The sequence below is a fragment of the Camelina sativa genome, chromosome 11 (genome assembly GCF_030686135.1).
Source record: "Camelina sativa cultivar CO46 ecotype springtype chromosome 11, ASM3068613v1".
In the NCBI taxonomy this organism is placed as follows: domain Eukaryota; kingdom Viridiplantae; phylum Streptophyta; class Magnoliopsida; order Brassicales; family Brassicaceae; genus Camelina; species Camelina sativa.
The window spans coordinates 50,877,399-50,904,167 of record NC_141890.1 but is presented as its reverse complement, the minus strand read 5'-3'; the positions used below and the strand labels follow the sequence as shown (position 1 = coordinate 50,904,167).

Here is a 26,769-nt window from a genome sequence, read left to right as displayed (position 1 = left end):
ACAAACTACTTGCTTTGTTCTGCCATCTGTCACTAGAGTGTCCACGAGGCTAACTCTGATCAAGACACCGTCGTACGATCATGTCGGTAGACAGGGACGCTTAATTAAGAATTTAATCCTGACGTGTTTAATTTCGTTAACACAACCTTTATCGACCTTTTTTTTTTAATAATCAAAACCCAGTACTTAATATCGTAACCTACTGTAAAAGGTTTGATCTTAAAATTACTTATCCTCTCGTAAGAATAAAAACTACTTACTCTATAAATCTAAGCCACAAGAAACCTCGAGAAGCTGAGAAATGATCAACGCGTTTAAGACCATCCGATCACTACCCTCGAATACCGTCGCTTTCTTCTCGCCACCGTCTCGATTAGGCCGCAAAGTCACTCGAGTTAGTTTCGCCACCGCTCCTGATCAGCAAAAGATGGATAAAAAGCCTGAAACTCCAAACGAGAAAACCGGGTTCGTCTCGTTCCACTGTATATGTATAATAGTTTGTGATTCGTTAATTAATTTGGATATTATGCTAATGATTTTTTTTTTGTTTCCTTCGCCTTTTTTTACTTTGATGGAGCAGTGACGTGATGTCGCATTCGTTTGGAGAAGGGTACGCGACGAGGTCTGATGAAGAAGGGTTTGGAGGAACCTATGGAGGAAATCAAACTCTTCAAAAGGATAACGAGGTCCATGAGAATCACCCTGGTAATCAATTTTTTTTATTATTATAAATAAGCACAGTAGTTCTTAATTTAGATATCACTTGGAATGTTAACGTCTTAACGAGATTTATGTGTGTATGTGTTTTCGATTTTGAAGATTATGACAAAACTCAAGGTAGTGAAGCGAAGGAGAAGGAGAAAGCAAGAAACCAGACACAATCTCATTGCTGAAGAGGAATTACTTACTTTTCTGTTCTTTTGCTTTAATAAATCAGGCTTTTGCTCTGTACTTTGTGTACACTCTGGTTCGAGTTTCGTTTCATTGACTGCGTTTTTTTGACACGTAAACTTTTTGTCGTGTTTGTTTTTGTCACCCTTGTCACTTATGTAACACTCGTTGAATAAGTAGCGTTTTGGTTGATTATTGAACTTTTGACTAGTTTAATTTGTTTATTGATGAACAAAAATCTACGGTTCAATATTTCTTTTAGTTGGACCATCAGCAGATAGCAATGTCTTAGAAAACGTCAGCTATGAATATTAATCTGTTTTCAGATTTTGAGTCCGAAGCTACCACATTAAAATTAGCAACTTGAACAAAACTATAACTTTGGCAATTCATCTTTTAAGTAAGAACTATAACTTTGGTAATTCATCTTTTAAGTAAGAACTCTACGCTGATTTTAGCTTAAGATGGATCATATAACTCTTGTATTCGTAAAGTAATTATGCAAATATAGTAACGTCTTACAAGTTTGAAGAGTAATGGGACGAGTCCACATTCGTCAGACAAGTTTTCAGTCATCATCTTTACGGCTAAATAAGACTTTAGTGGTTAGTGTTCTACATTTATGTTGCTCAATGACCCAATGGGATTTTAGTTCAAAGACCAATAAATTAGTTGGATTGACTTTTATTTCCATTTACACATTAATTTGTGTTTAATATCGATGAAGTTGAATTAGTGCCATGATATCTTTTGCAGTTTAGATGAAAACTGGGGACAATTTCATTTAAATCAATCACCTAAGTATATGATTAGGGAACGTTGAAACCAAATGACAAGACTGCCCCTTATCATCAGCTCTCTCTAGTAGTCGATACGATTAGTCTGAAGTCATTGAACAAATGATAAAGGTCAACTCAAACCGGTGGTAACGAAACAATCAAACATATACTTATATGATTACATTACATTATTAGGAGGAACTCGATCATCATCTTCTTCTTCCTTTATTCTCCATGGGAAAGACTCGCCAACCGTATCTCGTCTTCCTCTTCTTCTTAACCACTCAAGCCATAGCTAAACAAACCACCGGTTCGGTTAAGTGCCAGGCCGGTTCGCTGCGTTATCCATTCGGTTTCGCCGACGGTTATCCGATCCGATTCAACTGCTCTAAGATAACCGGAGATGCGGTAATCGGCGAATTCGCGGTACAGGAAGTAACCAATACCAACATCTACGTCACGGTCCCGCCGGTTTGCAAACGCAAGATCGGTAAAATAGGACAACTCTCCCAAGAAAACATGGCTCCGTCGTATTTACAGAACATAATTCTCGTCCAAGGATGCAAGAAGGAACAGTCGTATAATTGTTTAATCCGCCGTAAATTCGTAGAGGATCGGTTAAATATCAGCAGATGCAAATCTCCGGTTACTTGTCTCGACGGGGTCACGACGACGAATACAACAACTGCCGCCGATGTGATGAGTATTGGAGACGTTTTGAACCGAAGTGGATGTAAGTATTGGTTCTCTTCGATTACGCCTGATTCCAAGAATACTAAATCGGATATTTCGTTCAGTTTGGGTCGGCTCAAGCTTGATTGGTGGCTTCAGAAAAGTTGTAATAAGGCTAACTGCTCGGAGAACGCTGATTGTACGGATGTCAAACTCGCCGACGGTGGATTCGGTCATCGCTGCACTTGTCGTGATGGATTTACCGGTGAAGCCTTCACCGTGCCTGGCGGTTGCCGCCGATTAGGTTCGTTCCCGTCTTTGACTTTCTTTTTTTTTTTCAAAAATTTTTACCGACAGATAAGAACCAATCATACACTGACACGTGGACTTTCGTACCCAAAATGAAAAAAAAAAGACTTCGACTTTTTCAAAATTCGCGGAATAAAGATAAATTTTCTTTCATGATTTTAGTTGCCAAACACAGAGGACTACGCAAGCTCGTGGTTTTTGGTACTGGTAAGTAAACTTCTAATCATATTATTCAGTTTAGTGAAGTCTAAAAAAGTTGAATCTTTTGTGTTTATGTCTTATATATATAGCAGGGGTTTTGGTTGGAGTTTTAGTACTGGCGGTCTTGATGTTTACGTATATCTTCCGACACAAGCGATCTGCGTCATTGACAACAACATCATCAATCGCGAATCGCTTGCTTTGCGAGCTAGCTGGAAACTCCAGTGTTCCTTTCTATACCTACAAAGAGATTGAGAAAGCTACTGATAGTTTCTCTGACAAGAACAAGCTCGGAACTGGAGCATATGGAACAGTTTACGCTGGCGAGTTCCCAAACAGCTCATGGGTCGCTATAAAACGTCTAGACGTAAAGACACTACGAGCATTGACCAAGTCGTGAACGAGATCAAGCTTCTTTCCTCTGTGAGCCACCCGAACCTAGTCCGTCTCTTAGGTTGTTGCATCGCCGATGGAGAACCGTTTCTAGTCTACGAGTTCATGCCAAACGGAACGCTTTCTCAGCATTTACAACACGAGAGAGGCCAAACACCGCTTTCTTGGCCGCTCCGTCTCGCCATTGCGTCTCAAACCGCAAACGCAATCGCACATCTCCACTCTTCAGTAAACCCTCCTATCTACCACCGGGACATCAAATCTAGCAACATCCTCCTCGACTTCGAGTTCAACTCCAAGATCTCGGATTTCGGACTCTCTAGGGTCGGCATGTCCACCGATTTCGAAGCATCTCATATCTCCACGGCTCCGCAAGGCACTCCAGGATACTTAGACCCTCAGTATCACCAAGATTTTCAGCTCTCGGACAAGAGCGATGTGTATAGCTTTGGAGTTGTTCTCGTGGAAATCATCTCAGGATTTAAAGTCATAGACTTTACTCGTCCCTACACCGAAGTGAATCTAGCTTCTCTTGCCATCGACAGGATAGGAAGAGGGCGTATGGTAGATATCATCGATCCCTGCTTAAAAACAGAAAACGATCCGAAAATGTTTGCCTCTATCCACAACTTAGCTGAACTGGCCTTTAGCTGCTTATCCTTTCATAGAAACATGAGGCCTACAATGATAGAAGTTACGGAAGATCTCCAACGGATTAAGCTTATGTACTTTGGTACAGAGTCAAGGAAGTCCAAAAACCGATATGAAGAGACATGATCATCTCCCAGTGTGTGAAATTCGCTCCAGGAGATTAGATTAGTTCAGTCTTCTTTTCTTTTTTTTGTTCCTTGTGTATGAAGTAAAACTCTTGAGGGAACCCACAACATGGAAAAAAAAAAAAAAACCTTCTCGACGTAGTATGGGCTATAATATTGGGCCATTTCAATTCTACAGAGGTCCTCCGAAGTGGGCCTTGAGAAATTACAATGTGACACAATAAGCTTTTGTAAGTGTTTCGAAAAGCATTACAGTAAAGTACTGTAATTAAGGAAGGATCGTATATGGTCAGTGGAAGATACGCAGCACATAGTCCAACTAATTCACGACAGCTCATTGCTTCCATTTGTCAGCTTATCCGAAGCCGACCATTTTGAAGACTTTAGTTTTAAATTACTTATCTTATCGGTGGTATTAAGTTAAAACTAATTTAATTACTAGTTGATTAATAGTACAAAACTACGAAGACATTTCTTATTGGTTACTTTGTAATTTTTTTAATTAAAACAATTGTAACCCCGCACGTACGCCTCCGTAGTACCCTGTGAACAGCTTTCGATGAATTAATTAGTAATTACATTTTTATGGACCCAAAAATATATTATCGTGCATTATCATATCGTACAACTATAAAACTTAAGAAAATAGTTCAATAATAAAAAAAACAAAAAAGAAGAAACAAATCCTTTACGTGGTTAATGACACACACTATATTACTAATAGCATCCTCCCGTGGACAAACAAAAATAGAACCTCTTATAGAGGAGTAAATATTCCTAATTAAAACATGTATCCAAGCAATATTTTCATAATGTTCATATATTTATGATGCTTACATCTATACCAATAAAAAGTAGAAGCTATAAGCTTTTAAGGCCGTTCTAGGATTTTAAGCAACCAATATAAATTTGACATATCACTCATTAACATTTTTTAAATTTACAAAAAATTTTGTCATTCATAAACATTTTTTAAATTTACATAATTTTTTAGAAAAAAGAAAATTTTAAATTTATGGAAATCAAATAACTAAGCACAATATCCCACATCGACTAGAAATTTTTTAGATAATGGTTCAGAACCAGTATAAATAAGATTAATATGCTTCCAACAACGAATGAGCAGGAAAACTTGATTTATCAGGCGTCCAAGTTTAAAAGTTTTATTTGGTTTGATCTGGTTTTTTATTTGATCAAATTAAAACTTTAAACAGTTTCAAAATATATTATAATATTTAAATTTTTTAAAAGTTTAAATATTATAAATATTGAAACTTTTAAAAGTTCTTAGCTTTTAAAAAGTTTTTAAATATTATAAGTTTTAAATTTTAAAAGTTTAAAATATTATAAATATTGAATATTTTTAAAAGGTTTAAATTTTATATTTCGAAACCTTTTAAAAGTTTAAAATATTATAAATATTGATGCAAAACATAAATTATCTTATTTATCTATATTTGTGCTTTTTATTTCTTATGAGCTGTAAAACATATTTTTGTGTATGATTTTATAGATGAGTTGATATTCTTTCATTAATTTTTTATTTTTGGGTCTAAGGAAGAAGGATTGACATCGCAAGACCTTAATTTGATGTTTGACTCAAATTTTAAGATTTAAAGAAGAAAGATGGATGACAAACACACATGTTTTATTAGCTATACATAGGCATAACGGTTGTCACGGTTAAGGTTTATTAACCATCAGTTATGGTTAGAAATTTTTGTAATCTTAACCAAAACCGTTTAACAAACGGTTAAACGGTTACGTTTAAATACGTTTACGGTTCAAGCGGTTACTGTTATATACGGTTACTGTTATTTGATAATATAATACATTTTATATTATTTGATGATATAATATAATTGATATTATTTATTTATAAGTAATATGTTCTTATAGTGTACTCATATTTCTATATATCATATGATTCATATTAAATAAAAAATTAGTATATTTTATTATGTTTTTAAAATATTATAAACCAAGTAAGGATTTTGGTTTGAGAAGTTTCTAAACGCGTGGATCTAAAACCAAATAAGTATATGGATAAGATTGTCAATAATTGGGTGTATGTGTTGACTATGCTGGTAATCATGAATTTCACAAATTTTATGTGAAAAGAAATGATTTTGTTCTTAGAGTTTGATGGGTTAACAAATTGTGTGGTAGTCTAAAAAAATATTTTTCAGTGGAAGAAATGTGAAGAAGTTGACGAGGAAGAAGAAGAAAAAGAGTATAACGAATAACCAAACGGTAAAAGTTATGATGACAATTAACACAAAATTTGACAATGAAAATGACAGGAAAGAATATGAAGAATAAGAAAACATTGAATAAAAAACACGAAAACATAGGTGGTAGCGATCAATTAAATATGAAAACGAGTTAAATTCATGATTATAAAATTGTTTCGTTTTTCTGGTGGTCAAAGAAAATGGTTTAGAATATGTGAGGTCATCAGTTTGATTTGGCTCACCTGGACGTCAAGTTAAATTTATGATTTTTTTTATCATGTTTGATTTTATAACACAACTGATTTTTATATTTAAAAAAATTAAAATGACAAAATTTACAATTTAATAGAAAGTTTTTGTCGTACTTAAAGGCATTTTATTAATTGTAAAACTGCATTGAAAGAAGCCGATGTCTGGATATCCCATCCGAGAATGGGACTGTTAGTGCATAAATTTCAATTTTTATTCGAAGAGTGGATGATCTTTTGGAATGTAAGAGCATAAAATAAGTGGCTCGGAATATTTTTCTGATAGCTAAAATAATAATTCTTAGCATTTGGAATTTCGGCTCTTATTATAAAGGTAAAAATTCCAAGTTCTACAAGGAAAAAAAAAACAAACTTTGTCAACCAAATTATCTAGTATTGGAGTATTTCCAAAAAGGTCAATCAATTATTTTGGAAAATAACAGAGAACTATATCTTTGACCAGTCATGCGGATGAGAGCAGGAGAGAGAGAGGCTTTATAATGAAACCGAAACGTGGCATAAACCCACTTGCCACTCATCACCTGAGAAAAGCGTTCTCTGAACCATGTGATTGACAACCAATGTCCTCTTTGACTTCAAATAGTTTAACAGAACCAAAGATGGTTCATAAGAAGATATTACATCAAAAGTATTTTGAGAGTAAGTAGAAGGGCTAGAAGATGCTCCATCAAAAATCAAATAATATTACTACGAGTTAATCATAAATAAAGTGATAAGAAACTAGTCTATGGGAGCAAAATCGAAGCTTCTGTTGGTACGGGATTTAGTACCCACGACATACCGATCTAAACCGAAGGTAAACCAAATAAACTTTGCATATTAACTAAACCGAGGGACCCCCTTTTGGGCTAGCTAAACTGGCCTATAAGCAGAAGCTCGGCGGAGTCACTTGACCGACCTCCGAGACCGCCCCCTAAGCCCGACTTGATCATCAGAAGAGGAAATTTACCATATTTGAAGATCAGAGATTTAAGGAAAATAGACTTATTTTATAATCAATGTATTCATATAAATAGAGAGAGATCCTCTCATTGTAAAGTATCGAGCAATTAATACAAAAACCCTAGTTTTTCATTGTTCTTGGGCAAAACCTTAACTTTTTTCTCAAAAGATCAGAACCCCTCTTTATTTTCTAGTTTTAATCCATTGTTTTAGAAGGAGATCTTAAGTGAATTTATCCCCCACTCAAACAAATTCATTGTGTGAATTCTAGATTCAACCGCTTCTAACGTGCCCATGTGAATGTTCTGTTAACCTTAATTACGTACAAGATAGATACCAAAATAAAGATGGAGGAGGCGATGGCTTTGATATGATTAAAATGTGATTTTCACACTAAACTAGACCAGGATACGCTGGTTACTACTCTTACATTCACGTCAGTAATAGCAATATTCTTGGGTCTCTTTATGATTGTGTGTATACTTGTAAAAATATACACATGCAACTCTTATATATAAGAGTATAGAGTAGTGTGTGTAAAGTAAATAGTAATATATATAGAATGAGAGAGAGATGCAGAAGAGAAGCACGTGCAAGGGTCAGGCGAAATGGTCGGCATCGGCAGCTAATATAAACCTTTCTTTTCACTATTGAGTCAAAAACCACAGTCAATGCTGCAAGAGCGAGATTTATATATGGTTCGTATTTTTTAATCTAAGAAAAAATAAAACAATAAATGATTTATATTAGTAATAAGATAGTACTTATTAGAAATCACATATAGACAGACGACTACAAAGGAGGATGCATGCTTTGACGATTTTAACAATCTTTGGTCGAATTTATTGCAAGAGAAGATAGAGAAGAGACACTCTGGCTGTCCCAGAGGCTCATTGATTACGCTTTGTTTTTTTGCGTATTGACGAGAAAAAGAGAGTGACGTAGCTTTCAAAGGCACTTCCGTGGAAGAGATGCCATCTCTCCAAATCTGGCTACTATGACACTTTCCTTTTATATCTTTTCCCCCTCATTTCTTTTAATATTTTTTCTCTCTAATATATACTAGTATAAGTTTTTATCAATTATTCAAATTTGAATCTTTTGTTTTGGACCCACGATTATATACCCGATGCTCTTCATTTCATAGAAGTGAATAATAAACTAACCCAAGGAGCGGATCTTTCCATTAACCACTAGAAAAGAAGCAAAAAAACTGAAAGTAAATGCGCAGGTTGACCATTTATATTTTTCGTAATTAATAATAACCTGTTACTGAGAATCCTCATTAAATAGGTTCCTCTCTGTGTTTTTGAAAAAGAAAAAAAAAACATTAGTGTAAAATTATATTACTACAATTTACTTCAATAGTAATAAGCAAGTATGTACTATATTAAGCTATGTTAAGGAGGAGGCCTCTCGGAGTCATCCTAAATTGCCTTCAAATTAATCACCCGCAGAAACTTTAGACTAGTATATGATTTGTTGTTAATAGTAAATGGTTAATACTATTATATTAATATTTATACTTATCTATGTGTACATCAGTACGTGTGTATTTGTCTTTTTTTTTTTTTTATATATAAAGCAAGTCGTAGACTTTTCGCAACTTCTAAACATTAATGTTCGAATCTACTTATTACTTTGCTTAACTTTTTTGTTTTTTTTGAGACATAAGTGTTTTTACTTTGGTAAACATGGTTTTTAATTAGTTAATTAGCCTTCCCTGAATAAATAAATAAAAAGCACTAGTTACCGAATTAAATCGACATTTTGTTGTCTGTTAACTAATTCGACAATTAAGAAAAAACACAGTTATTACTTTATGACAAAATATCTTGTCAAATGTACTGATGTACACGACCTGACATTTTGGCAATGCATATCACTTCATATTATCCAAGATAATAAAAGCTAAAATACAAATACAATAGTTGCAGTTAAGAGTGTACACCAAACATTAAAACCATATTCAAACACTACACAATATGTTAAACCAATGGCAAATATTTATCCCAACAAGAAAAATAAATGAAACAGGTGCTGCTGCTGCTGCATGTGTTATTTTTATTTTTTATATAAGCAAGTAAGCAACTGTATGGGAGCGTGTCTCAGCAGAAATTCTTGGGTCTATTTTTTTGTCCAAAATTCCAATAGCCGAACAGCCAATTGACACGTGTCTAAAGACATCACCAGCTCTCAAGTACTGTACAGATTGGTTTGATGATAAATTAATTATTTTTTAAAAAATGTTTTGATAAACAGTAAATAATTAACTAATCACAATTATAAAATTAAAAAAGCAATCAATGAATATTTTCCTTCACAATAAAGAAAAAAATACTGTACGAGCAAGTTTTTTTTTTAATAATGAAAAATAAGATATAGTGATATATTAAACTAGTATTTTTTGGTTATTATGGCTTCATCATTGATCTTTTGTGCACAAAGAAGAACTAAATGAGTAATTTGAGTAGTATATAAATACCCTTTACTGCACACAAGGCTTCTCTGTGCAATTTGACTGTCCCTACCAGAATTAACTCTCTCTCTCTGTCTGTCTGAAAGAGTCTTTAAAGTGAGTTTATAATTCGACACAAACGAGCTCTTCTGTCTCTCTAATGGCATGCTTAGAAATGTACAACTCCAATGGTGGTGGTATGAGTCCTAGAATCTCTTTCTCTAACGATTTCGTTGAGATTAGGCCTGAGACGACCAAGACGACGAGATCAAGCCCTCTCTCTAAACCAGAGGGTTCTTCTTCTTCTTCTGATAATTTCGAGTTTTCTGTCGCAAACTACACGATGATGCCAGCTGATGAACTCTTCTCTAAAGGAAAGCTTTTGCCTTTCAAGGAAACCAATCAAGTCCAGAGAACATTGAGAGAAGAGCTTCTCGTTGAAGAAGACGAAGATGAAGCAGGTCCACGTGATGCTACCAACATCTTCTCTCTCAAGCCACCCATCTTCTCATCCTCTTCTTCTTCTTCTTCTTCTTATTCTTCTTCCAAGGGAAGGTGGAAAGGGCTTTTGGGCCTTAAGAGGGCCCATGTTGGGTCTAAGAACAATGAAGAACGATTTGTTCATATGATTAACAATAACAAACAATCTCAGGTACTTTTATTATTCTCTGTTCTGGTTTAATTAATTATTGGTTTTGTTATAAGAAAAATAAAAGATCGACTTTTTCTTCATTCACTGTGTCGATGAAAGTCGTGTAATTAGTTGTTGTGTTCTCTTAAATGGATTATGTAAAAGTATACTTTTGTTTTTTTCCGGAAATTTGTTAGGAAGGAATGGGTGGAAGAGAAGGGTCAAGTTGCAGCAGGGAGATGAAGAAGAGTATGTAGAGCTAATAGAGATAAAAGAAAAAGAAAAAAAGCTTTCACTTGTGTTCATTTTATTTACTTAGGAACAATGGTTGCTTCCAGATTTTAAATTATTTAAATTTATGTTAATCTTAGATCTGAAAAGTCATTAAAAAAAAAAATATTAGAAGAAAAAGGCAGTTATGTGTTGTTTACGGAGATAGTCTATTTCATTAACGGGTGAGGATTATTAGAGCTGTCTTTCAGTCTATGTTATGGAAGTTAACAGAGTGTGTGAGTAGTTCAGAAAATTTAATTTCCAGTTTTTTTTAAATTGAAGTACTAATGCATATATATATATCTTTTGTCTTGGACGTTAATTTATAGATCTCTTGTTTGTCCATTTTTTAAAGAGTTACTACCACTCAACTCCAATTTCTCTCTCGTTGACTGCGTTATGCTTAATGCATCAAATATTCCTAGTCATACAAAAAGTTAGCATTTCTTTATTGCGGTTTTCCCATATAATATGCACATTAAAAGTTTAATATGATCGGATTACACTAGAGTAAATTCAATGAGTATAAAAACATATCCCTCTCTCCTTATTAGTCTATTTGACATTTAATTTTAAAATTTTTTATATTTATTTTTAATTAATCAACACATTTAATCATATACATTAATGCATATTTTAAATTCATTATTTCCTATTAAATTGTAATTGAAATTACATAAATTGTTAATTAGCTTTTTCTCCTTGGGTCATTTTCATTTAAACACACTATTGATTATAATTGTAACTCTTCTAATATAATTATTTTAGAAATTTAACTTCCATAACTTTTTATCATATAAATAACTATTCTCACATCCTTCTCCACCATATCTCAAATCCTAAATATTTTCTTTGTTTCATAAAGAACTGAGAACAATTGCAATTCTTAACTTGTCTCCTTTTCACGCTGAAGCAAGAATAACCGCGATTTTTGTGATTTAGAAAAGAATCTCTGATGATACGTTTGTCAAACTTATGTTGAATAATAAATTAAAATAACAGTAAAGCTTCTATTTTAACTAATTTGATTTAAAGTTTAATTGGACCATAGTTTGTATATTATACAATTCAACAACACACAAACAATCAAAAGAAAGAAAATGATTTGGGGCGAGTTTTAGAGACTTAGACTATATTTACTAATTGTGCATAATCGACGATATCTAAAGTTTGACAAAGAAGTTTTCCCTATTAATTAGATTAGTAAAAGGTTTTTCCCACACTAGTCTAAAGGGCATTTTCTGTACCGTTGGTTAATCCAAAAAAATGGAGATTCCTTATGTCTCTCATAACTAGACCCTGCTCTTCCTCTCCACCTATCTGATAGTTGATCTGAACAAGTATGAGGCATGCTAATCCAAAATTTTAAATTAAAATAAATATTATTACATTTGAATAAATAAATATTATTAAATAATTACATTTTTACATTTTTATTTAATTTAAAATAATATTATTATTTTAGAAATTAAATGCTAAATAGATCAATAAGGAGAAAGTGAAATCTTACTTTTATATATATGATTGGGATGATTTTGATGGTTATTTAATATAAAAGGCATTTCATAGAAAGTTCTTACGAAAAAAATATGAAGAAGCAAAAGCCTAAAGTTAAACAATATCTATCAGAATTTCGAACAACTATTCTGTTTTAAATCTTCTGACATCAAATCCGACGTCGTCCAGCGGTTAGGATAGCCGTCTTTCACCCAGGAGACTCGGGTTCGATTCTCGGCATCAGAGCTTTTTTCTCTTTTCTTTTCTCAAACCCCACCAACACTGAGAGAGATACTAAACAATATCAATCAAACGATGATACTATTTTTTTCTCCGACACTTGCATGCGGTTTGTACATTACTTTAAAGGATCAACCAAGAGGATAAAGACACACGACACAACAGAAATAATATCACTGATACTTACGTTCACTTACATAATGGAAATCACAGAGAACCTTGACAACGAAATAAAGAACTGAAGGTTGCGAGTTTATAGTAAGTCACTTGCCAAGTCCAAGTTCTTTCTCGACCTCTCTTGTTAGGCTGAACTGTAAAGTGTTCTGCCATGGGAACAGAGTTCGTGTCACCGGAAGTTTCCTCCTCAAATCCTGCAAAGTTCCAAAATCATTTCAGATAATTTGTCAATGCATGTCGAGGCTCCCATCGTTGCAGCCACTAAAATTGTTTTATGGAAGAGACGATTACCTTGAAAGTGTTATCCGGTAATTTAGAATAAGCTACCTAATCATTGGGTCAGACATACAACAAGTTTAACAACACAGGAAATGGTAAAGAACAAGATAAATACTGAGTTGCTATTTGGTAACCTCTAGGGCTGCAAGGTACTCTGTTTCATGGTGCCTGATAATATTGGCTATGGCAATCGCGCAGTCATCTGCAGACTGTAAATGGACGAAAAAAACGATAAGATTATATCAGAGCCTATACATATTTCATATTTGTTCACTTGGTGTATATTTAATGCTATCCTGGCCTGGCTTCTGGTAAGATTATTCTACGCGATTACGCAGATAAAATGCATTTGGTCAGATTGGATGTGATGTGAGGTACCTGAAATATTGTTGAATCTTGGAAATCTTTTTTTGCATCTAATTCCACATTTCCCTCTTCAAAATAATGAGCTCCTACCTGAAGGAAAGGAGTAATAATTAGAATAAGCTCATTCTAAGCCAACTTACGGAGAAAACGAGTAGCAAATGTTACCTGCAGTTTCCCTTTTATGTCAAGCACCTGGGACTCATCCTGGAAATCAATGTTCCATACAGATCTCCAACTTCCATTACTGCAAACACCCTGGATTTAGTCGCAGTATATTTATATGGAGAATAAGTAGAAGAAGGTCATTTGTAACTTACCAGAAGTTCTGGGGACTTAGTCTCATGGCAGTAATTATAACAACAAACTCAAAGTCGGACCCTGGACCCTCTGTATCTTTCCCCTTCACACAATTAACTGCAGATATACCTTTCGGATAAGATTCACTAACATATATCTGGATTTCAGCATCAAGAGCATTTCTGTAACAAGCAAACCAACCTTTTCAGCGGTAAGACAAAAAATAAGTGCAGATCACTCCAGGTTCATTGCCCTTTATTCCTAAACTTCTGAAAGTGCGTTTCTAATGTTTGCCTTTGTTGCCATTAGAATTGAGGCTATGACTATATGAGCATTCCGAAGTGAATGGTGTGATGCATGAACCTAATCTTGAAACCTACAGCTGGGTGTAAAAATCATACCTGTACTCCTCAATATACAAAGACGAAAGCTCTTCATCATTTGCAGGCCGTACCTTTGTACAAATCTGGTCAAAGAAAGGAGATGTAAGATTGAATTGGATTCACAGATCATGACACACCATAATGAAGAGCAACTACAATAATAAATAAAAAAAATGTACCTGATTAACATGATCAACTATGGCAACCGGGGCAGTTCTTGGATCAATGTACTCATTTTTAGTAATTTCACTGTAAGATGAAACTATCACCTGAGACGCAACAAAACAGTATTACCTAAATCTTGCAGCGAATAAACACTAGATGGTATTCCCAAAACGTTTTTAAATAAACAAGAAAAGGAGATGCAGGACATATGTTAATTGCCAATTTGATCAACAATAGTCAAACATAGAAGTGTTGCATGTTATCTTAGGATATATATAAGTCGCAAGTTCATGAAAACTCTCTAGCAAAGAAAAAAAGACACACGACCAAGTCACTCAAAGATTATAGAACTCCTACGAGATTTTCAAAGTACTTATTTCTATGATCAATTATTATCTCTAGTATCTACAAAACTAAACCTCTGCTTAGATTAAGATGTTTATAAAAAAAAAATATTAACCTTCCCAACATATATCATTGGACCAAAGAGACTTCAGTATGAATTTTCCAGTTTGGGCTTTTTTTATTTAGCAGTTGCGATCCATCAGAAAATAAATAAAGCGCGTGCGTGCTTTATTATAAATTTGAGTGTAAAATCCAATCTATGAAAACGCCACGTGGCATTTATTAATTATTATTATATGGGTTTGGATTTTTGTAAAATTGCTTTTCTTCCTCACGACTTCCTTCACCCGAAAGACAAAGAGATCGATCCCACACGCTCTCTGAGATCGCCGGCAGATTCTCAGGCGCCGACACGAGAAGATCGAGGAAGAGATAATAGATAAACTAACACACTACATGGATTCCAACATACCTGTGAATTGGGAAGCGCTTGATGCTCTCATCATCGATTTCGTTAGCTCTGAAAACCTGGTCGAAGACGCCTCCTCCGCCTCCGCCTCCGCCGCCGCCACCAATTCATCGTCATCCCCATCATCATCATCGTCTCCTTCCTCTCCTTCTATTTCATCTTCGTCTTATCACTCCAGACTGATCATTCGCCGGATCCGAAACTCGATTGAATCCGGTGACATTGAGACCGCCATCGACATCCTTCGCTCCCACGCTCCTTTCGTCCTCGATGATCATCGTATTCTATTTCGCCTCCAGAAACAGGTCTGTCAATCTACTCCTCAATCCGTGTATTTGGTTCGTTTCTTAGTTAGGGTTGCTGGATATATATATATATATATATATATATATATATATATTTTGGATACGAGTGTATGTCTAGGATCGATTTTAAACCAATTTTGTTTTTTCCCTGTGAAGAAATTTATTGAGCTGCTGAGAAAAGGAACACATGAGGCTGCAATTGCTTGCTTGAGGACTTGTGTTGCTCCCTGTGCTCTTGATGCTTACCCGGTACTCCTTGGATCCCTTCTTCATTATATTGTCTCTCTCTTTTTTTTTTGTATCCTAATTTTGTGTTTTCTTAGATTCTTTTGCTCTCTTTGTGTTATGCTTTTAGCTCCGATTTTACTGTCACTAATGCGTATATGTAGTAGTTAAAATAGAATAAACAACCTTCTTTTTTATATTCATCATCGAGGTTTTGTCTTCTTATTCCTGAATTTTCAATCTATCAAGTTCTGACCTCTGCATATTTATATCTCAAGGAAGCTTATGAGGAATTCAAGCATGTTCTTCTTGCACTCATCTATGATAAAAATGACCTTAGCTCTCCAGTAGCTAACGAGGTATTTCTCCACCTTTCTGCTGTTTTGCTTTTCTTAGGATATTATCTGATCTTGCGGGCACAGAATGTCGTATGTTTTTTTTTTTGAACCGCTGCTTATACATCATGCAGAATTTGTATTTTGGATTATAAGGAATGCGCTTTCTGTTCTACAGTGGGCGGAGAAAAGAAGGTATGAAATGGCTGGACTGATGTCATCTGTTCTGAGAGCTTCTTTACAAGCATATGATCCAGTTTTCTCAATGACACTAAGATATCTGATCAGGTAAGAGGCGGCTATATTCCTTTTTTCAACACTGTTATTATCTCTTGTGTTCTTTTTCGCTTACTCTGATTAATCCTTTCTTCTACCTTTACCAGCATACATAAAGGATTTTGCTTTCACCAAGGAATTTCCTCCGCAGTTTCTGATCTCACTCATAGACTGCTCCTGGAGGAACGTGACGCACCAGCCACTCCTCCTGAAAGCATGTATGAAGTACCACCGTTTGATGAGGTAAACAACACGCAACTAGCTTCTTGATCATCTTATTGTAAGTGAAATGTTATTTGTATCTACTACACGCATTGTACTGATTTTTAATATCATATTTCAGGTGGACATACAGGCTCTTGCTCATGCGGTTGAGCTCACTAGACAAGGTGCTGTTGATAGCATGAAATTTGCCAAAGGTGACCTTTTCCAGGCATTCCAGGTTACAATCCTCCGTCCTATGTTTATTCTCAATTATCATCATTACACTGTTTAAGTGGTATCTCTTGCAAACACACTAGTTTGGGCTTAAGTAGTATATTATATTTACTTACTATTATTGTTGTGTAAGTTTATATATATGCATTGCGGCCTAATTCTTGCTTCTACTTCTTGCAGAATGAATTGTGCAGGATGCGATTAGATGTTTCGGTCCTCGATGAACTTGTTAAGGAGTACTGCATATACAGGGGTATTGTGGATTCAGGTCGGTGATAAACCCTTGGCAGTTTCAAGATCCTTTTTCATGATTCTACCTCTTGCTCTTTTTTTTTTTTTGGCTTTATTGAACTTCTGATCGGTTTAATTTTCACTCAGAGATGCAAATGGTCACAAGTCCTGCCAAACGCAACCAGTCGGAGGTGGGCCGCAGCTTATCAAGAGATTGTTCTTCGGAAATAGATCTCAACACAAGTCAACATTCAGATATTGAGAATTATAGCAACAAGAGCATGCTTGATGACACTGAAATGTCTAGCGAACAAGGAGGTGAGGTTGGCACACGTTACGGCAGCGAACCAACCAGCGCTTGTGAAGATTGCAGCACTAGCTGGTCAAATCAATGTGAAAATACAAGAGCTGTTATTAGAATTAGATCCCATTTGAATAGTGAGAGGAATAAACGCAAAAGATGGTGTGGGCGTACTGCTGAAATGGATTGTCTTCCTGGTATTTCATTTGCCAAGTCCGAGTCAGGCATAAACCCTATAGAGGACAAGTATGAGATAGCCTTGGCACTGAAGGAACTGGTTAGTAGAGGAATGGCAGGCGAAGCTATTTACGAAATCAGCACAATGGATCCAGACTTTTTCACAAAAAATCCGGGTTTACTATTCCATCTTAAGCAGGTAAGGGTGCAAGAACAACTTAAAAGTTCTCTGTATATTCCCCCAAGACATATTGTTTGTAACTTCTTCGTTTTGCTTAGTAACAGAAGATAAACCTGTTTATATATATACATGTACAGGTTGAATTTCTGAAGCTGGTGAGTGCTGGTGATCACAATGGAGCCCTAAAGGTTGCATGCTCTCACTTAGGTCCCTTAGCAGCCAATGACCAGTCTTTACTGAAGACATTAAAGGAGACTTTATTAGTTTTACTTCAACCGGACGGAACCACACCCAAAGATTTGCCTTTGAATGATTTGGCGAATACGCTACAGGTAACAAGAATGTTTTGAGCTTTGATCTCTTCTGGTTTTGTCTGATGAAAGAAAGATTAACGAACAACTGGTGTTTGTTTCTGCCATTCTTTTTAAGGTTTCTATCGGTAAAAGGCTTGGGATCGAAGAACCAAAGCTAATGAAAATAATAAAAGCGACGCTTCACACGCATACTGAGTGGTTCAAGCTTCAGATGTGTAAAGACCGGTTCAACAATCTCCTGAAGATAGATTCATTGAAAGAAGTGAACACTGATTTGATCGGTGGTATCAAATCAAGATCAAATAGAGCTAGCAACACAAACTTGTCGTCTCAAGTCACGACGACGTCGTCAAGCACCATGACTTCAGAAGATGGTGGAAGCAGCAGCTTGATGATGACTCAGACTTCGTCAAGAGAAGCTTTGTGGGAAGAAAGTGCAATTCTTAAAGTAATGGTACGTTTTCAAGATCCTCAAGACTTTTGGATCAGTTTCTTATTATTTTCTTTTTTTTTGTTTTGGATTTTGGTTACATTATATATATAGTGATGAGAGAGATGGTTTCAGGAATTTCTGGCGTTGCCGAGGTCTGATGCAATTGAACTTCTATCACAATACAATGGAAATGCTGAGGCTGTGATTCAGCAACTCTTTGGTTAAAACCAAACCCGACTAGACCGAGTAGAACCGTTTCCGGTTTATTTAAATTTGGATGAGTTATATTATTGGTTTATTCATTTCTGCATTTGTTGTGTTTGTACATCAACTTAACTTAACACAGAGACACTTGTGAAAAAGAGAGAAAAAAAAAAAGTTTTAGCAATGAAAAAGAAAAATAGATGCAGATATGGGCCTTAATAAAAGCCCATTTATTTTATTATGTGAAGCTTAACAAAGATATTAAAAGTACCAAGGGAAAGAGCACAATAAAAGAAGCAATTAAAAAAAAAAAAAAAAAGAGACGGGAAAGGAAAAAAATAATAATTAAGAGGTAATTAATTGCCTACTTGGAGTTGGAGAGTGTATGGCCTCCGAACCGCTAGGGCTTTGATTCGGAGTCGGACCAACTTTAAGGTTGTAAAAAGCAAAAGCTTTGGCTCTGTCTTTTTTGAATGAAAATCTTAACGTTTTCTATTTAATCGAACATTTTGAATGTATGATATCTTTCATTTTGTTCCGACACGTAAATTATATATATATTGAATCATTTTCCTTCTCGAATTATATTATACAAATATATTTATATATAAAAAAAAGAGTACTGTCAAACGTAATTTAAATATTTGATTCAATTATTTGCATGTTTTTTTTTTTTTTGTCAACTATTTGCATGTTTTTCTTGCACCGGTCATTGTATTTTTAGAAGAAGAATATTAAAGCATGCCACTGCCACCTACTTTTGTAATAAACTAATAATCATAATTATAAAAACTCGACTTAATTAATTAGTTTATTTACAATAAGCAGCAGGTATAACCTCTATATAAATGCCCCCATAGAAGCAAGTGTTACTTCACATCACACACTCTTAAATATTGTCAGAGTGATTATTACCAACGATATCTAGTTTTTTTTTTTCTTTTTTCTGTTTTCTTTTTATCACCCATTTTTCTTCCAATGGAATCGTCTATGGGTCAAAAGAAAACATTGTACGCTTGTGTTTTTCTAATGATGGTGTTTTTTCTAGGGTTCAATTGCGTCCATGGACGAACCCTAAAAGACATGAAAACTGATGATAAGATTAATGATGGTCCTGATGATAGCAAGATGATGATGAGGGCGGTGCTCAATGATCTCAAGGTCGATGAGAAGGCAATGCAGTTCTCGCCGCCGCCACCACCACCATCGTCACAGTCTGGAGGTAAAGGGACAGAAGATTTCAGGCCTACAAAGCCCGGCAATAGCCCTGGCATTGGCCATAGTTTACCCCACACTTAATCATCTTCATGCAGTTTCACGTATGTATAAATGTGTTGCTAATAATGTTGTTCGTTTCAAAATTTCTTTAATTTGCTTCGTGGAATAAAATTAGTTATGTTTTTTCAAATTGATCGTGGTTGAATAGAAACGATTACATATATAAGCAAATCATTTTAACCAGCCTAGAACATTTACTACATATATATATATATATAAATATACATGCAAATGCTTTAACATATATATCAAAGAATTAATAATCATGCGCTCGCATGCAAAAAGACAATACGATACGATTACAAAGGTGTGGTAAATAAATATCTTATGCCTTTTTATATACACAGTTCAATGCTTGGTGTAATTCTTGGGTTAATTTTGAATGGTGATAAAGTAACGGCACTGCTACTGCGGCGATTAGAGTGTATCTATTAGAAATTTGTTCACTTATTAGGACTTACTAACTGACCACATATCTCTTGGTACGTTGGTGTTATTACTAAATAAGAATCATGATTAAATAGTAACCGTGAGGTTGATGGTTGAGATTGTTATATAAATGTATTGACTTTTAGCTTGTTATCATTATGAATCAATGGCTTTCTCTTTTTATATATAATTGTTCGTACTATACAAAACAGCTTTATATTTTTTTTTCTTGTAATTAATTATAGCGAACAGTTCCTTAACTAAAGTTTTTTTTTAATACAGGAATAAACTGAAAATTAAAATGAAATGGAAAAGATCTGTGGTCGAAGGCTATGCATGGTAGGCCCTTCAAAGGACTTCCCTGCGTGTGGGAACCAACCAAATAAAAAAAAACATCAACCTTTTCACTTTTCAACATGTCATTATATAAGCTGCATATACTTTTTATTTGCATAGCCCGAATATTCAAAATTGTGGGATATCCTAACGCTAAGTGTATAGCACGAATTACAGCTAAACACAAGTTTTTCTTTCTTTCAACTTCATGTATATTTCGTATAATTGATAATGGAAATTCATCATTTGATTGTTTCACTTCTTTTTATGTCCATATGTCATGCTTATGGAGATCGGAAATACATATGCATCAAGATGCATTGTGATTAAATGTGCATTTTTTTTCGTGGTATTTGTGGTGAGTCGCAGATGATAATATACGTTCTATCACTGTACTGTGATGACTAAACGCCTATAATACAAAAGCGATAATAGTTAGCATAAACGAAAGTTATGTTAACAGAAGAATTAAAAACCTAGCTTGGGGCTATATAGCGTCTACAGATTTTTATTTTAAAATATCAAACTGAACCGAAGTTGTATCAAAATGAAATCAATAATATAATCCATGATTGTAATCAACCCGAAACTATCCAAACCAAAAAAAATATTTTATTATTTTAAGTATATTTTGCTTTAAAAAAAAACTAAGTAGGATTTGATTTTTAGGTTGTAGTAAGCACTCTTGATTTTATAGGTTATGATTCTATTTATTTATCTAAAATTCGGTCTAGACCTATTTGCTAATTAAAAATACGTTTGTTAAAAATAATACTAGTACTGACAGACAACAAAGAAAGAGTGAGTGGTAGGGGAGGAGTTAGTGGTCAAGTTGATGGCGATGATCTTGATTCACTCACTCACGAACTCACTTTTTCTTCTCACTCGTTTTTGATTAATTATTTGTTGAAAGTAATCATTTTTGGCTTTAATACATTTTTGAATATTATGCTCTTACAAGCATGGCGGCGTTGTCGGACACATTATAATGGTTTTAAATGGACGGACAAAATAAAGGAGAACAAGTGTCTATATAAAACTTTCACATGCCGACATTTAAGCGTATTTAATCATACGATAAAAAGTACGTATTTTTATCACTAAAGGTATCTTAAGCGAATTTTCTCACATATCGAAAGTGTTCTGATTTTCGTAATAACATTTCGATTTAAAAAATTTACGTGTAATATATATAATTTAATTACTTCCAAAGATCGGTTTGTTTGATTAAATCAACTGCATACAATCTTTAAAAAATAACTAACTTATTGCTGTCAAATAAGTTCGATTTTATTATTCTTTGTATATAAAAATTATTTCGAAAATAAATAGAGTAGTTTTCATATGCATTAATACAAAATACAGAACAAAAAAAGGACTTCAAAAAATTAGTTTCAAACGTCATTAACACCATAATTACATTTATGCTTACTTTTTTTTTCCGCAAATCAGACTTTCATTAAATTCAAAGAGTAATTACAAAGACGTTATACAGAATTACTGTAACACAATTATTACATCTGCAGATGTATGCGCCATACACTAAAAAAAATACAGCATAAGAGAGATTGACGATGCTTTCCGAAGAGTAGCCTTACTCGCTAACCGTTTATATGATCGGTTATTGTCCAACTTCATATTAGATTTTTCTCTGTTATGATTTGCATGCAGCATCTTGTGGCTGAACTTTTTACAAAACTATAACTGTAAACCTGATGTGTCCAAAGATAACTCTGGAAGATAGACATAATGATACCAATGCTTCCATACCAAAGTCTTTATGACAAATCTCGACTTTGTAATATTCTTCGACATATTCACGAATAGTTTCTCTACCAAAACATCCTTTGAGAAGATCTTCTTGATAAAATTCAACAAAACTCTACTCACCAGGGAAGGCCACCATACTTTGTGTGATCTCATACTTCGGCCAACACCATCAACAACAACACTCAAAAAGCAATGGATTTGAATAAACATAGTCGAAAGTTCTTGATTGTGCATATGTAAAATCATTGCCACGGGAATAAACCCAATCATCCCCATCCCTTGAACAAACTCAATCAACAACGTAACATGAGCAACATCAAATCTAACACTAATTTGGGTCCCTATCATGACCATAAAATTCCATCTAAGCGTTGTTAAAATATTCTTCAAAATCCATAACTGACCATTATCAATAATATATTGTCGCCTATTGATCAAGCCCTCGTTCAGTTTCGACTCGAGAATACAACAATAGCCTAATAGATGAAGTCCCAATCTCATCACCCAAACAATGGAATCACTAGAAGTCACCCTTGGATCCCAGATCTTAATTAGATCTCTGTTTCTCATGTAATAAATATAGAAATTAGAGTGAACAAAGCATATATGGGAGATGAAACAAAAACCATCAATCGGAGATGGGAAGAGACTGACACAATTACTCTTGGTCTGAGGTTTGAGTAAGGTCAGAAAAACACTCTTCCAAAAGAAGAGAATGAAAACGCGAAACTGAAAATAATTCCAACCGCGACAGGGACAAGACATCACAACCCTTTTCCGTCTCCAATGCACGACTTCCAGTGAAGTTTAGGTGTGATGAAACACCACACAAGTCGAGAATGGTGAGAATGGTACCAGTAAAGTTGATGAACTCAGATCTGTCCACACCATCTTGCCGTAAAGGAAGGAGATTTGGAAACCGGATTTGCCGAAAATATTATCTAAAAAACTGTACATAAAGGGAAATAGAGGGACTGGAATGAAAGAAAAGAGAAATAGAGGGACTGGAAATAGAGGGACTGGAATGAAAGAAAAGGGAAATAGAGGGACTGGAATAAAAAACTGTACAGAAAGAGAAATAGAGAGACTCGGAAAAGCCAACGCCGGCCGGAATCTATGGAGATAGAAAAACGGGTTCTGTAGAGGTGGTGTCGCTTTGAGAGAGAAGAAATGGTTTCGTGCGTCTAGACGACTACATTTATGCTTACTTAAAAATGTCATATACAAACAAAAAAAAAACTAAAGAAGGTAGAAAACATACATTGTAAATTTGTAACTATTCAAATATTAGATTGCTTTTTTTTTTTTTTTACCTCATTAGATTGCTTTCTTATACTCCAATATAGTGGAGTAAGAAACATATGCATGCATAGTTAGGGTCATAAAAATAATAAAACGGTTCTAGAAGCCAAATTGATATAAATACGTACGATAGTTAATATAATTTTTAAGGGGAGGTATATATAATGATTACAAATTTTTTGGTACGAAGAATTTTTTTCTAAAAATCTGACCTGATGTTAACCAACCCTTTTTGGTAGTGGAGAAGATCTTATATTTATAAGTGGGGTTAAATTTTTATAATATACTTTAGAAGTCAAGAATATGATCATACAACTAACTAGGGCATCTCAGGAATTGCAATTTTGCAGTATATAACCAACTAGTTTTAGAACGCGTATTAATTTGTTTAACACCACGTTTGTTACTAAAGAAATAAATTTAAAATTAAAGAAAATCTCTTCTATTTTTTAAAGAGAAAAATCATGCACATAGCACTAAATATGAGAAAGTATATTGCAATTCCCAACAACCATCTTTATACATAATTTTCATATTCTGAAAGATTCTAAAAGTTGAAAATGTAAACTAAAAACGGGATTTCTTACAAGATTTGTATGATTTTTTTTAATAAATTATGTAAAGTATATATAAAGCTTTTGTATATATTATCTATGGAGGAGGTAGCCAGATGGGAGAGGTGTCCTTCTAACATCAGTGCCTTTCTGTGGTTAGGGAAGGGCGGCTTTTGTAGAACTTAATTAGCCTTTCGAAATTTATACTACTTCATTCTCATACTAATTATAAATAGCCATTTTAAATATATAATAAAACGATAGTTAAATTCTGATTGGACCAGAGATAAAATATCTTTTCGTTCATATTTGTGATTTCCGTCAAATTGATAGCTTCTGAAAAATATACATAGTATGTTCCGGTTGTGGTTTTTTTTTTCTTTTTTTCTTGTCACCAAGCTAAGCATGTTCTATCACTGGGAAATTAACAAAAATAAATGTTAGTACAATACGAGTATAAGTTGGTATATTCGACAATGGAGCTAGCACTATGGGAGATTCAGGAACTCTACGGCTCTGCCGAAAACCCCACGCCTAGATTTTGCCGTATAAATATTTATTTGTTTTGCTATAATTGCCAAAAAAAAAAAAAAATTAAAATTCAGTTATAGTTTTATGATGATTGAGTATTGACACCGACGTTCTGATATTATATTTACCTTAAAAGATACCAATTGACACATTTAAATTCTCCTTTTTTCAGCTTGGCTATATGCCGTCCATATATCGATTGTCTATTATTATAGCATATGTTTAATACGCCTCTGTTTTTTATAAATTCGTATCATGCATTTTTATAGTTATGAAAACCGATTCATGAACGGTCCAAATGAAATCACTGTTCTCTTTGTTCCACTCCCTTTCACTTATAAAAACGATATATCTTTCGAACAAACTTAAACCATAAGCCAAATTCTTAACCTTCCTCCCTCATAAACACTTGAAACAACGAACCCCCTTATACAGTTTTTTTTTTAGCATGAAACTCTCAGTTCATATCGTTCTTAGTATTCTCTTTGTTTCGACGATATATTATAATATACAGTTAACCGACGCAAGACACCTGCGGAAAACAGACGATCATGATCACCATTTCACAGTCGGGCACACTGACGATTTCGCACCTACTTCTCCGGGTAACTGCCCGGGTATTGGTCATAAGATGAAGGAGGATAAAGAAAATGTCGAAAGATTTAAAGATGACTTTAAACCTACGATACCAGGACATAGTCCCGGCGTTGGACATTCTGTCAAGAACAATGAGCCTAATGTTTAGAAAAGGTTTTAGCGTATTATTGTTTTTACTAAATTAATATGAAATTTAAATTATTGTGCAAGTGCAGTTTTAATATATAGTGTGTGTAGTTTAGTTTTTATAGCATCCCGCTTGTAAGTGGATCGATTTAAGCATTGTTCCAGATCATTAATTAAATTAAATACGATTTTGTGTTTAATATACTACTATTTTTGTTGTTAAAGAACTTTAATTCCCTGCATGCGATGGCATGTTAATATATACATACTAGTTGATACTTCGTCGTGAGCTTCTTAATACTTGCCATCATGTGCAAAAGGTTGAATATCAAAGCACACGAACAAGACCGGTTTTGACGAATTTTTAAATATCTAGTAATTAAATAAATGAAAAGATAGCTTAATTAATTACTACTACGTACAATTTCTAAATAAAAAATTTGGTGGTGAATATACTAAAAGAAAAGAAAAGGCTTAAAGATTTCCAAAATTAGGTAGAAAGAAAATGACTTAACTGAGTTGTTTATACAAAAAATACTTACTTACCGTTTTTTTCTTTTTCTTTATATTGTAGTGGAAGTTGAAATGATGCTGCAAATAATACAACATAAATAGTGAATAGTGAATAGTGAACAGTGTTTGTGATATCATCATCTTAATTAGTTCATCATATAGATTCATAATTATTTTGTTGATGGGATACTCTCGAAGTCAATAGCCAACCAAACGATTTTTTTTTTTTTTTTTTTGTGAATATTATATTTTTGTCACTTTTTGAAACAAAATCTTGGAAAGCGATATGCCCAGAGCCGCGGAATACACTAAACAAAAAAGCGATATGCTTTTCGTATTTCAGTAAACAAAACAAAAAATTGCACCAGCCGGGAATCGAACCCGGGTCTGTACCGTGGCAGGGTACTATTCTACCACTAGACCACTGGTGCTTCGTAGTTGGTTGTTATATCTAACTCCAAAATGCTTGTAGTTCTGTAAATTGAAACAGTTTAATCGTTTTTTTTTGTTGTCGTTTAAACATATGTAGATCATGTTTAAATGAACTGTTTTACCAAAACTATCAAATAATCCAATTATTTACATACTGTAAGCTAACACAATTAATGCTTAAATGAAATATAAATATTACTAACAATCTACTACTTTATTCGCACCTAAATTAAACGAGAATTATGAGCATATTATGTCACACTCATGAAGTATAATTACAAATTATTAATAATTTTACAACTAATTCATATGCATATTACGACATAGGTCTCTGGCCGTAAAGTACCGGAACAGGAAGATCCATAAACGATTCCCATGCATGTGCAGTCGAAAAATACACTAATTTAATGCAAATTGTCAAACTTGCATCACGAG

At 34.1% G+C, this 26,769-nt stretch overlaps 4 protein-coding genes, 1 non-coding gene and 3 pseudogenes across 9 annotated transcripts; 6 read left to right on the top strand and 2 right to left on the bottom strand.

Moving 5' to 3' along the window:
• Positions 1-114: 114 nt before the first annotated feature.
• On the top strand, positions 115-1,091 carry LOC104727353 (uncharacterized). Its single transcript, XM_010446429.3, has 3 exons — positions 115-465; positions 581-705; positions 820-1,091. The coding sequence occupies exons 1-3, from the start codon at positions 302-304 to the stop codon at positions 891-893; spliced, it is 363 nt and encodes a 120-aa protein (XP_010444731.2). The 5' UTR covers positions 115-301; the 3' UTR covers positions 894-1,091.
• Positions 1,092-1,786: 695 nt separating this feature from the next.
• Positions 1,787-4,156, top strand: LOC104727352 (wall-associated receptor kinase-like 21; annotated as a pseudogene). The gene is made up of 3 exons (XR_015572091.1): positions 1,787-2,646; positions 2,814-2,858; positions 2,945-4,156. The product of XR_015572091.1 is annotated as a wall-associated receptor kinase-like 21 (transcript).
• Positions 4,157-9,976: 5,820 nt separating this feature from the next.
• Positions 9,977-11,172, top strand: LOC104727351 (uncharacterized). Its single transcript, XM_010446427.2, has 2 exons — positions 9,977-10,576; positions 10,753-11,172. The coding sequence occupies exons 1-2, from the start codon at positions 10,085-10,087 to the stop codon at positions 10,810-10,812; spliced, it is 552 nt and encodes a 183-aa protein (XP_010444729.1). The 5' UTR covers positions 9,977-10,084; the 3' UTR covers positions 10,813-11,172.
• Positions 11,173-12,812: 1,640 nt separating this feature from the next.
• LOC104729101 (F-actin-capping protein subunit alpha) lies at positions 12,813-14,710 on the bottom strand. The gene is made up of 9 exons (XM_087473084.1): positions 14,693-14,710; positions 14,247-14,336; positions 14,086-14,159; positions 13,705-13,866; positions 13,553-13,631; positions 13,400-13,477; positions 13,156-13,230; positions 13,034-13,069; positions 12,813-12,936 (listed from the first exon to the last, which is right to left on the bottom strand). Exons 1-9 carry the CDS (start codon positions 14,708-14,710, stop codon positions 12,829-12,831), a joined length of 720 nt encoding a protein of 239 aa, XP_087329210.1. The 3' UTR covers positions 12,813-12,828.
• Positions 14,711-14,818: 108 nt separating this feature from the next.
• LOC104727350 (uncharacterized) lies at positions 14,819-18,663 on the top strand. 3 transcript variants are annotated; one of them, XM_010446426.3, is made up of 11 exons: positions 14,819-15,351; positions 15,508-15,600; positions 15,855-15,935; positions 16,090-16,199; positions 16,295-16,430; positions 16,531-16,629; positions 16,806-16,893; positions 17,004-17,533; positions 17,653-17,847; positions 17,945-18,283; positions 18,395-18,663. In XM_010446426.3, exons 1-11 carry the CDS (start codon positions 15,034-15,036, stop codon positions 18,485-18,487), a joined length of 2,082 nt encoding a protein of 693 aa, XP_010444728.1. In that variant the 5' UTR covers positions 14,819-15,033; the 3' UTR covers positions 18,488-18,663. The 3 variants fall into 3 exon arrangements, with proteins under 3 accessions (XP_010444728.1, XP_019087015.1, XP_019087017.1); XM_019231470.2 differs by lacking the exon at positions 14,819-15,351 and having other exon boundaries at positions 15,538-15,600; positions 15,859-15,935; XM_019231472.2 differs by lacking the exons at positions 14,819-15,351; positions 15,508-15,600 and having other exon boundaries at positions 15,859-15,935; positions 16,046-16,199.
• A 680-nt stretch (positions 18,664-19,343) lies between these two features.
• Positions 19,344-19,874, top strand: LOC104727349 (precursor of CEP5 pseudogene; annotated as a pseudogene). The gene has a single exon (XR_015573019.1). The product of XR_015573019.1 is annotated as a precursor of CEP5 pseudogene (transcript).
• Positions 19,875-24,969: 5,095 nt separating this feature from the next.
• On the top strand, positions 24,970-25,599 carry LOC104727348 (precursor of CEP6 pseudogene; annotated as a pseudogene).
• Positions 25,600-26,262: 663 nt separating this feature from the next.
• TRNAG-GCC (transfer RNA glycine (anticodon GCC)) lies at positions 26,263-26,333 on the bottom strand. The gene has a single exon. It is a non-coding gene; the product is annotated as a tRNA-Gly (tRNA).
• Between the last annotated feature and the right edge of the window lie 436 nt (positions 26,334-26,769).

What these genes read in the sequence shown, in the direction of transcription:
- LOC104727353 (XM_010446429.3), top strand. Translation starts at nt 302, where the DNA reads ATGATCAACGCGTTTAAGACCATCCGATCACTACCCTCGAATACCGTC. An exon ending in ACTCCAAACGAGAAAACCGG is followed by an intron (nt 466 to 580) that starts GTTCGTCTCGTT and finishes TTGATGGAGCAG; the next exon opens with TGACGTGATGTCGCATTCGT. An exon ending in GGTCCATGAGAATCACCCTG is followed by an intron (nt 706 to 819) that starts GTAATCAATTTT and finishes TCGATTTTGAAG; the next exon opens with ATTATGACAAAACTCAAGGT.
- LOC104727351 (XM_010446427.2), top strand. Translation starts at nt 10,085, where the DNA reads ATGGCATGCTTAGAAATGTACAACTCCAATGGTGGTGGTATGAGTCCT. An exon ending in ACAATAACAAACAATCTCAG is followed by an intron (nt 10,577 to 10,752) that starts GTACTTTTATTA and finishes GAAATTTGTTAG; the next exon opens with GAAGGAATGGGTGGAAGAGA.
- LOC104729101 (XM_087473084.1), bottom strand. An exon ending in CTAAGTCCCCAGAACTTCTG is followed by an intron (nt 13,632 to 13,704) that starts GTAAGTTACAAA and finishes GGGTGTTTGCAG; the next exon opens with TAATGGAAGTTGGAGATCTG. An exon ending in TACCGGATAACACTTTCAAG is followed by an intron (nt 12,937 to 13,033) that starts GTAATCGTCTCT and finishes GGAACTTTGCAG; the next exon opens with GATTTGAGGAGGAAACTTCC.
- LOC104727350 (XM_010446426.3), top strand. Translation starts at nt 15,034, where the DNA reads ATGGATTCCAACATACCTGTGAATTGGGAAGCGCTTGATGCTCTCATC. An exon ending in GCTCTCCAGTAGCTAACGAG is followed by an intron (nt 15,936 to 16,089) that starts GTATTTCTCCAC and finishes TCTGTTCTACAG; the next exon opens with TGGGCGGAGAAAAGAAGGTA. An exon ending in ATTTGGCGAATACGCTACAG is followed by an intron (nt 17,848 to 17,944) that starts GTAACAAGAATG and finishes ATTCTTTTTAAG; the next exon opens with GTTTCTATCGGTAAAAGGCT.